We start from the raw sequence: 11,682 nt of genomic DNA on the forward strand, positions 1-11,682 counted from the left end.
TATCTTGAGCATCTCTGCAGTGATTCCTGATGGGCCGGGCCTTTCCCTGTCTTCATACTCTTAATTGCTTTATCTACCATGGTACTGTCAACTCGGATAGCTGGTCCCTCAGTTGGGTCGACATTCGGCAGACTCTCTTTCTCCCATTCATTCTCTTTATTGAGCAATCTTTCGTAGTGGCGTCTCCAAACCTCTTTCTTTGCAGCCTCATTTAGTGCAAGCGTACCATCATCCATGCGAACACATTTCTCTCCCACGACATCACGATTCTCTCTCACACACTGTCTTGCAACACGAAATACCTCAAGTTTTTGATCCTCACTGCACAGAACATTGGCAAATTTTTTTCTTATCTGCATCCCCTCTGGCTAAATAAACCTGTCGCCTAGCTTCCCTTCTGGCAGTCTGATACAATTCCCTGCTACCACCGTTCTTCCAGTCCTTCCAAGCCTGTTTATTTTGTCTAATAGCCCTGTCAACAACATTGTTCCACCACCACGTTATTTTCGGTCGAGAGGGGACTTTGCACCATCCACAGATCTTGTCAGTGGCCCTCAGCAGGTTGTCCCGTAGAAACATCCAGTTGTCTTCTACATTGTGTGAAGCTACATCCCCCTCTATTTCATCAAAGGCTTCGAGTAATATGTCTCTAAATCTCTGTCCATTCGCAGAATCTTTCAGCTTCCAGACCTTTCTCCTCCAAGCTGGTCGTCTTCTAGGCAACCACTTAGCCCTTATCCTGAAGTCACTAACTATTAGTCTGTGTTGTGGGGTACATTCTTCGCCTGGGAAGGTTTTGGCATTTATAAACAGCCATCTTTCCCTTTTCCTGGCGAGGATGTAGTCAATTTGGCTAGTGTGTCTGCCAGAACGGTAGGTGACTAGGTGACTGGCAAGCTTCCTGAAGTTAGTATTGCAGACCATAAGGTCATTTGCATCACAGAACTCCAGCAGCCTGGTTCCCTCCTTGTTGCAGGAACCAAAACCATAGCCTCCATGTACGCCATAGAAGCCCCCTGAATGTTGTCCAACATGACCATTGAAGTCACCAGCCACAAAGAGAAGGTCCCTGTCATTCGTTGACCAGGTAGTCTGCAGGAGGGAGTCATAAAATTAGTCTTTCTGTCCGTCGGGTAGCCCAGGCTGAGGGGCATAGGCCGAGATAATGGTTGCTAACCGATGGTGAAGGACTAATCTAATTTTAAGTATTCTATCGGATATTCTAATTACCTCGATTACCTTATCCACCCATTTCTCTGCAAGAAGTATACCCATGCCCCCGACCCCATCTGTGTTCCCTGCCCAGAAAATCTTGTACCTGTGTTCTTTGCCTGTGAGGAACCTAGCGGAACCACCTCTCCACCTTACTCCTTGGAGGCAGCAGATATCGACACGTCTCTGTTCAATCATCTCAACAATTTCACTAGACCTACCTTTCAGCGTACCGACGTTAAGAGTGCCAACCCTGAGGGTGTGGAAGATATGGACCCATGAGACCCTGGGGCGGGGAACAGCAGCGTCATGTACCTGAAAAGAAAGCTCGCATTTTGCAGAATTCATAAACAATCAGCAGCAATCATTTCAGCCTGCATGTACTACACTATCGTAATTTGCACCAAATGATCGCTTCCTTACATAGGAGATAAACCCTAAGTGGGGATGGGGGGAATGGCATGGAGTCTTTAGAAGTGTTCATGGGAGACAGTTAAGAACTTCCGGTGTTGGTGTAGAGGATAGGGACTTCCGGTAATGGTGGTGGCGGTGGGAGGGCGGGTGCACCAAGGCCATTGCTGCAGAGGTATTTCGGTCGCACGCGCTATAGTTCTATAGGTCTGGTGGGCGAAGCCAGGGGTCAATGCAAATAGGTAGGAGAAGAGAAGAGAGATTGCTAGCGAGGGGGATCGAGAGAGACAAAGAAAAGCAGATATCAAAAGAGACAGAGTAAGACAGAGGGAGGGGGGTTATGCCAGCATGAGGGAGAAGAGAGAAGTAGGTTTGGGGATTTCTGTCGCATAGACACATTAAACATTGAGTGGTATAAATAGAATTTTGAGAAATAAGGGTTTTCGGGTAGCTAAAGTCTAAGACAGAATTATAGAGATAGGTGACTATTTCTTTTCATATAAGGAAGAGAAGCAAGTGAAGAACTGATTTTCTTTTCCTCGAGTGAATTGAAACATTGTGTTTAAACAATCAATTATATTTATTTAATATTTTTATATTTCTTCTATGTCTATAAACAGGTTGTTGTGCATGTCTGTTCTTCATCAGTACAGTGTAGTCTGTCTTTTAAGTTAGGTAGAAAGGGATAGTGGAGAGATAAACTGGGTGTAAAGGAAATTAGATATAACATGCAAAAGTTGTGACTGTGATGGTATGAGCATGTGATGCAGATGGAGAATGATAGCTACATAAGCAAGCACCAAACACTTAAAATGAATAGTGCTTATGGAAGAGGGAAACTCAGAAAGACTTGGGATAAGGTTGTAAAGAATTATCTCAAGATGATATAACTGATGCAGGGAGTGATAGAGGACTGTAGTGACTGGTAATATGCAGTGCTGCAGAAAACCTAACCTCCCATATAAGCTTGGTGCACTACTTGTTGAAATAGTGGCAGGGAGCATGTATCCTTGCCCATTGCTTAGTGCATGCTTCCTCCACCCCTTTGCAATTGCTTATTCTATACTCTTACATCCCTTCTATTTTCCTACTCTCTGTATCTTCTATTTCCTCTCATCTCCTCACTATCTCTTCTACTCACTGTTCTATGCTATCCAGTTCTAATTGAAAAGAAAGCATCTGATTTGTGCATACTGAATACCTCCATCTTCCTTTACAACCTATATCCTGCTACTCTTCTTCCTCTATCCTCCCACATCATGAAGCATGAGTGGGGTCAAGTTACACTCTGACAACCTTTACCCACCTGTCCTCCCTGATTCACTCTGATTTCTCATTATCATCTTACCTTTCTCTCATATACCACCCAACTACCCACCCCATAACATGGTGTAGTTTTACCTCTTCTACTCAACCCACCTTACAGAACCTTTCACTCTCTAACTCACTCTCACTAATCCCCTGACACAACTTTTCTCTCTTCACTCTTACTTTTCTTTGACACATCCACCTATATGGAGTGGCACTGTATCTTCTCTTGCTCAATTCCCTCCTCCATCCTTTCACTCTATAACTCTCTATTAACCCCACTAACACTTCTTTTTCATCTTTCCCTCCTGTTAACCCCTTACCTAATACTGTTTTTTTTTCTTTCTCAGCCATAAATCTGTTCCCTCCATCATCAATGGAGCTTTTTTTCACTTTACAAGCTTCAAGGCAATGCCACTTGTGTTAGTGTGAAGAAAAAAGCATCATGTATGCTCTGTAAGCAGTTGCTAAACAAATTGAACAGCAACAATGCAAGGTTTGAAAGGGCTCTAGTTTTTCCAACAGTTAAGCAATATCTATAGTGCTAGTGCCATAAAAAAAATGCACCCAGTACACTCTGCAGTGTTTGGTATTAAGGAGGACATCTAGCTATGGAAGTCATACTAAAACTATGATACTGAAGAAGTTGTTCTCTGGCTCTTTGAGATTAATAGAGAAAAGGGAAAATAAAGGGGTAAGTCATAGTGACTGACAACTTCTGCTGAGATAGTCTTAAAGAGGTAGAGTCTTAGTCACTTACACAACTTCTATTCATATGTCACCTGTTTTAAACTACTAATTATGACAAAAAAAAAAATGGATTTGCTATGTTGAACCACCTAACACGAAGTTTTTACCAATGGACCAATTACCTTGTTTAATACCACAACCTAGGCTTTTGGAATCTTTAGCAAAGGCATCACTGTTGCAAACATTTAGATTTGGTCTCTATTCTAATGAAAGACCACTGCTTTGTACTGTAACAAGCCAGGAATGAATCATAGTTTCTTCTAGCTTTTCCTGACATCAGTCTTCAAGGCTTTGCAAAGGTGTAACCTTTTCTCCTTTGACTTCATTCAATAAAAAAAAGGAAAATAGAATATTGTTTTACTGGAATATGAAGGAAATTATTGATTATATGAATAATTATAAGGCTTCCGATAGGGCTTCTGATAGTGTATTTAAGTGCACTGAAATGCTAAGCATATATAGGTACAGGCATGACTCTATGGTTAAGAAGTTTACTTTGCAACCACATGGTTCAGATTCAGTCCTACTCCTACTGTACATTACCTTAATCAAGTGTTTTTTACTTTAGTGTAGGACTGACCATAGGCATTAGTAAGTGGAAACAGTAAAAACTGACCATGATTGTATGTGTATATGCACATGTATATACTTTACCAATTTACATCGGTTAAAGAAAATATCATTGGCAAAGTTAAAAGCTGAAAAGCCAATGTGTTCTGTATAAAGTCCCTTCCAATATTTGCTCTGCATTGAGGTAACAGATACTCTCTTTTTACTATCAATATGATTGGTGTTTGGAAATCTGTAACCAGTGTGATATATTGAGTGGCCAAAAATGAACATCCATATCTGGCTTTTGTTGACATGGAGAAATCCTTTCACAGGGTCCCCCACTCCCTTTTCTGTAGGGCAGTATGGAAACTAGGGATCTATGACTGGTCGGTGAGAGCTGTACAAGCCATGTACAGGGATACTGTCAGTAAGGTGAGAGTCACCAATGAGTATAGCAAGGAGTTTAGTATACATGTAAGAGATCATCAGGGATTGAGTCTTAGCCACTTCTTGTTTATCATAGTTCTCCAAGCTATAACTGAAGAATTTAAGAGTGGCTGCCCTTGGGAGCTTCTCTATGTTGATGGCCTTGTTTTTATAGTTGAATCACTAGCAGAACTAGAGAAGAAATTTCAGGTATGGAAGCTCAGACTGGAATCAAAGGGCCTTAGAGTTAATTTAGGAAAAAACCAAAGTCTTGATAAGTAGGAAAGCAGACAAATCACAGATCCCTTCAGGAAGATAGCCCTGCATAATATGTAGAAAAGGTGTCTGGAGAAACTCCATGTGGTGTATTTAGCGTAAACTATGAACACATAAGAAGTACAGTGGTATCACTGGAAGACTAACAGAGAAAGTAGTCTTTACATGTGGCAGATGTGCATGTACATTAAACACCAGGAATGTACAAAAAATAGACTTTTTCAAATGTCCAGTTCCTTAGAAGTAGTAGACAGTTTCCGTTACTTAGGTGACCAAGTTAGTAGTGTGGGTAGGTTGTTCCGAAAGCATAGCTATAAGAATAGGCTGGACGAAGTTCAGGGAACTACTACCTCTGTTAGAAACAAAGGGCCTCTCCCTCTGAGTGACAGGCAGATTGTATGATGCCTGTGTAATGAACTGCTATGCTACATGGCAGTGAGATGTGGGCTATGACTACTGAGGATATGTGAAGGCTTGAAAGAAATGAAGTCAGTATGCTCAGCTGGATGAGTAATATTAGTGTGCATATACAACAAAGTGAGAGTGATTTAAGAGAAAAACTGGGTATACAAGGCATCAGATGTAGTGTGCAAGAGAAAAAAAGTAAAAGTGTGGTTGTCCTTGCATACTTGTTCTCTGCATTTTTCACCAGCTGAGTATTCCTAATCTTATGGGCTTGTAGGTGCTGGTACCATATAAAAAACACCTATACTGGTGCTATGTAAATGCACCTGTGCCAGTGCTGCATGATAGCACCCAGTACACTCTGTAGAGTAGTTGGTATTAGAAAGGGTATCCAGCCATAGAAACCAAGCCAAAACAGATACGGAACCTGGTCAGTTCCTGTCAAAATGTCCAACCCATGCCAGCATGGAAAACAGACGCTAAATGATGATGTGGGTGGGTTTTTTTTATTCATTAGGAAAGAAATAGTGAATTTAAAAGTATTTATTTTGAATCTTCCAAGTAACTAAGTGCTTGTAAGCAGTTTTCAGCAAAATAAACTTTTACCTTAAAATTATAATTGTGGTGGCCTTTTCAATGACAAACAATAAAGAGTTTAATATAAAATTCTGAAGAGCCTCTACTTGTATTTCCAATCAATTTCCATTAAAAATATAATATATTCCACTATTGGGTGGACGGAAGAACATGTTGAGTACTGGACAAAATGCCTTATCAATTTATATTAATTTATTAATTTCTGTTGTCTATTTATATCATTCAATTCCATCAGGGTTAACTTTGTCTTTCATCCTTCAAGGATCAATAAAATAACTCCTATGTAATCGGGTCCATATGATTGACTACACTTGTCTTATAAATTTGGTGGCATTATGCTTATGTTAAAGATATTTAATATGATTGGAACTATAAAATTAGTAAAATATTCATAACATTCATATTGCTTTAATTCAAGACAGAGATCGACCAAATCATTTTCACTATACAAATAAATTTTTTAATGAAATAGTTTAGCAAAATTCTGTTATTTCATACACCTAAACATTATAGTAAAAGGAGGTTTTCTTTAAAGAACCTAAACATTTTGATATTCACTCATTGTAACATCAGCATTTAATAATAAACGATTATCAAATCATCATCATCATTTAGCATCCGTTTTCCATGCTGGCATGGGTTAGATGATTTGACTGTTCTACAGTAAACCGGAGAGCTGTACCTGGCTCCAGTTTGGTTTGGCTTGGTTTCTACAGCTGGAAGTCCTTTCTAACACCAACCACTCCAAGAGTATAGTGGGCACCTTTTATGTGTCATTGGCACTGGCCACAACTACAATTTCACCTGGCTTGACTTGTCTTCTTAAGGGTTCTTAAGCACAGCAAATTGCCAAAGGTCTCAATCACTTGTCATCATCTCCATGAGACTCAACATCTGAAAATCATGTTTCACCACCTCATCCTTTGTCTTCCTGAGTCTACCTCTTCCATAGGTTCTTGTCACAGTTGGAGATCATGTGATATTTCCTATATAGCAATCTCATGAATTCAGAAAACTTGTTTAGGTGTTTAGGAAAAAGATTTTGTAAATTTTTGTGATCAGTGAAAAATAATATCTATTGAAGATTTAGACGGAATCTATCTATTGCGTTATTCATCAGTTATTCGTACGAGAAATACTAAAAATTTTCCAAGTTGAATGCCTAGCTTTCAAGAGCATAGTTCTCATTTTCTATATCTATATTTCTAATATAACTTTTTATACAAGTTGTATCTGTAGCAATAATGTAACTTGAAAGTACTTGATTAACAAATTAAACAAATTAATTTAATTTTCAGCAATTTGTAATTCTTTTACTGGTAAAATTCCAACAAATTCTTTTGTAGCCAAATCTTACTTAAGTAGTATATTGTTAATACTAAAGTCAACAAATTTTGAGAACTCTAATGAAACTTGGTTGACATTTCTTCAGTATAGGCAAACAAAAGAGAAATTACAAGATATTCTCATTATATTGGTTAAATTAGTATAAATGAGGTGATTAGCTGAACTTGGGTCTGATTTCTCTCTCTCTCTCTCTCCCTGTCCCCCCCCCCTGCTTTTACCAATATGTAATGGTAGTTTAAAACTGGTCATTTTGAAATATGCAAATAAACTGTATTAGTAAACTCACTTTGCAATTATGTGTATGTTTACGTTCTACTTATTTCCTCGTTTTGTTGTTGTGTACTGAGACTGTTTAGAAAAAAAAAAAAACGGCACATGCATATGCTTGCACAAACACACACACATTGAAAAATATAAACTGATCATAGTCTCTTCAAAGACATAAATTAAATATTTTACTCTATCTAAAGTGTCAAGTTCCATTATTTTTAATATTGTAATTGCACTTACACAGTACACAAAACCTGGTCTCTTTCTATCTCACACACACACACACACACTAATTGAACTGTCATGTTGATTAACAGGTCAGCAAGATTGTTTGCTGGCCTGTGAATGTTATAAGGAAAGCAACTTTACATTGTTTTTTTGCTATGAATACATCTGGCCTGTGAGGTGTCTATTTTAAGAATTTCTTTCAAACTGTTTCAACTTTTCCCAAGCTGAAATGAATTTCTCCTGTTTTGGTGGTATTGTGTCTGTTGAAATAATCAGAAGCAACTTTTGTTTGTTAAGACAAATTTAGACTGCTTGCTGTAAAATAAATGTTATAGCTACATGACAACTGTGATTTCAATTAGATGTCAAACTGTTATATTCTACTTAGATTTCATGCATACTAAGATATGTAATAATTCATTTTTGATTTTAGTTTATACATTTCAAGCCATTTAATGTTTATACAAATATTGCTAAATAAACAGATCACTCACTTAAAATGAATTTTAAAAATTTTTGTTATTGCTTTATTTATAAATATTATTTTTCCTTGTATGATATTCTTTGTAAAAGTTTTATTTTTATTTATTAATTTTTTAAAATTCTGTTGTTTGATTTGAATACTTAAAATTCTTGAGATTTATAATTGTTTAGTCAGCAGTCTTAGTAAACTTTCTTTGTATAACATAACAGTGAGGTCAGTAGAATGCAGAGCTGATGCTATTGTTGTAAAGTAGTGCATCTGTAAATGGAATAAAAAAAAGCTATCAAATGTAAATACCTAAAACCTTCATAAATGTTCGTATGGCTCAGATTGTTCTGTGAGGAAATGAGAATAATATTTAACCTAGCAGGTTTTTTATGGCAGCCCACAATTTTTCAGAGTAATAGCAACCCAGTTTATTTTTGTATTCAATAACATTCAATCTCTGCGTAACCCCTTAATTCTTTAGTATACCTAAGTTTAGCATACTCAAGAGCGGATGTATTGTCATGAACATAGCAGCTATGACAGCAAAATCTGAAGCATAAATATCTGTTGGGGTAAACAATATAAATTGTTTAGAATATATACATATACTTTCATATATCTTTTATTTTTTACTTGTTTCAGTCAGTGGACTGCAGCCATGCTGGGGCACTGCCTTCAAGAAATTTTAGTTAAATGAATCACAAATCAATCCCAGTATTTTTCTTTCTTTTTTTTTTTAACCTGGTGCTTATTCTATCAGTCACTTTTTGCCAAGTCACTAAATTACAGGGATGTAAACACACCAATACCAGTTATCAAGTGGTGGTGAAGGACAAACACAGACACAATGCGTGCACACACACACACACACACACACACACACACACAACAGGCCTCTTCCAGTTTCTGTCTACCAAATCCACTCACAAAGTTTTGGTCATCCAGGGACCATAGTAAAAGACACTTGCCCCCCCAAGATACCACTCAGTGGAACTGAACCTGGAGCCATGTAGTTGGAAAGCAAGATTCTTATCACACAGCCATGCCAGTATTCCAACAGTATTTCAAATAAATAATTATGTTGGTTATTTTTTAGTTATTTCATTTACAAAAAAAAAAGCTCTTTCATGCAACTTATATCTGTGTTAGTGGTGTACATGCACATGTATAAATACTTTCTTATTATTTATATTAATAAGATTGTCTAGTAATAAATTAAACCCTCAAAAGTTGACTGTGTGAAATCATTTGAAGATTGATAAAATAAGTCAAATACAGGGATTGGTTTAATTAACTATACCTCTTCACTTGAGACTCATTTACTTCCATGTGACATTTAAAATGTTTGTTTTATATTTGTCATGTTACACTTGATTTCCCAGTGTTTATAGTATTTCCTAAACTATTTCTAAATATATTAGACATCACACGTGTTACAAATTTCCACATGTGCGCATTACCTACTATCTGTTGCAGTGAATTTTACCACTTTGTTGTCCTGTCTTGACTCGATTTCTGATCTCCATTTTATACAGTTTTCTATTAATTCCTGTCTAGTCTGCATTTCTGTACTTCTCTCTCCATAAAGTACTAACATCACTGCATTGTCAATATCATCTTTACTTTGATATGGTCATTTCTTCTTTCTTACAGACATTTGATGAATGTGTAGAAGAAAATGGTGAGGACTGTGATCCTAACAACCTCTGGATGCAGATACCTTTCTTCTGTGGTCATGCTGCTGAGTGTTGGTAAGTGTTGTTTTTATTTTACCAGTATACATTCTAATCAGTGTATTTCCTATTTAGACATTAATCTCTTCTAAGTCCAGTCATATGTGGTTTTGCTTTGTTTCTCAGTACATATGGATGTATTGGCACAACTGTCCCTGGAATACCAAATAACCAAGACTTATTATGTACTAACTAAGCCAATTTTGACTGTTATTGTTGTTTAGACACATACAACCTTGATCAGACAGACCTATGATCAAATGCATTCCAACAATAACCATCCCACTTTTTCTCCAAAGGTCCAGTGACTGCAATCCAATGTGTAGAACTTAATGTAAGATGCAAGAGAGATTTGACTGCTATTTCTAGTAGTTGGAGTGACCATGCATAGACTTCTGCATTAGCATATTTCAACTATTTGTATGATAAGGTGTGATTGTTTGAATTTTTTAAAAAATCACAATGAGAAAAAAATTCATTATGTACTAATAACATTGAGCAGCTTAATATATCTTTGAGGGCTTCATTTTGTTGTAAATTTTTCTCAGTAATTATATAGACAAAAAATGAATTAACATGAAAACATTGTGTATATGTTTTAAAGAATCCACAAAAGTTATTCTGAAAAGTATTTGTTTGATGGTTATAAGCTATTAGTTACTTAATGAATTCCTTTCTTAACATAGTTAAAGTATCAAAGTGTTGCAAGAGATGCACTGTTGTTAAATTAGCATCATTTTTTTTTTGTGCAGTAGTCTTTGATAATCAGACCAGTAACAACTAAACAAATACAAATTGACCTATATACCACACTACAAACACTATAAAGCCAACTATTGTATCAAGGGTTATATAAAGTGCTTCCAGATTGAAATGGCATGTCCCAGATATGAAACGGCTTAAACTGATTTGTTGCTGCAAGTGTCATTAGTAATATTTACCATGAACCAATGAAGAAATCTTTACAGGGTTGCTTGTCTTGTTAGAAATAGTAGTTAATTTTTCCTAAATTCTGACTATACTGTTTTTAAAAAAGGGACATATTGGATGAGGTAGTTCAAGATTTACTGCACTTAGGAAAAGTTAGATGAACATAACTGGAATTCCTTTTGATCATAAGTCTGAGCTTCTGTATTTTATGAATTATTTTTGATTTGTAATTCTCTAATTCTCAAAATATTACTTTTTGAGATATATAGCTGTTTTTTGCTGGAGAAGTTCAAGTGAAGTTTTGTCTTGGTAAGGATGAAAATAGCTTCCTTTGTACAGTAGAAATATTCTGCCATGTCACCAGATCCCCTATCTGACCAAAAGTTAAAGGTTGTTTATTGTTAGAATTAGTGGTAAATGTCTCCATGCTTTTAATTCCTGATTCTGAATGATGTCTACCTATTCATATTCATGTCATTTTTCTTTTCCTCCTGGTTTCCAGTAAGAGATTGAAAATGACATGAAAATACTCTATATATGTGTCTATGTACACATTTATGCAAAAAAAGAAAAAAGAAAAGAAAGGAAAGAAAGAAAATTCAGTACACTGAAACAGTATGGACTAAAATTCAGAGTTTTCCATTTTGATTTATCAGACAATTGACAATAGCCCAAGTGAAATCATAGAATTGTAGGTAAAATATACTACACTCTAAAACCTTATTACCAATATATATATATATATATATATATATATATATATAT

The 11,682-nt window shown here is 36.4% G+C and overlaps 1 protein-coding gene across 1 annotated transcript in view; it reads left to right on the forward strand.

Moving 5' to 3' along the window:
- LOC106874252 (heparan sulfate 2-O-sulfotransferase 1) overlaps positions 1-11,682 on the forward strand; it is a 43,136-nt gene that overhangs the window by 20,480 nt on the left and 10,974 nt on the right. The window contains exon 2 of the mRNA XM_052969318.1: positions 9,908-10,005. Coding sequence (XP_052825278.1) covers positions 9,965-10,005 — 41 coding nt within the window. The 5' untranslated portion in view covers positions 9,908-9,964. The remainder of the gene's footprint in view (positions 1-9,907; positions 10,006-11,682) is intronic.

Source organism: Octopus bimaculoides, chromosome 1 (genome assembly GCF_001194135.2).
Source record: "Octopus bimaculoides isolate UCB-OBI-ISO-001 chromosome 1, ASM119413v2, whole genome shotgun sequence".
NCBI classification, from domain to species: Eukaryota; Metazoa; Mollusca; class Cephalopoda; order Octopoda; family Octopodidae; genus Octopus; species Octopus bimaculoides.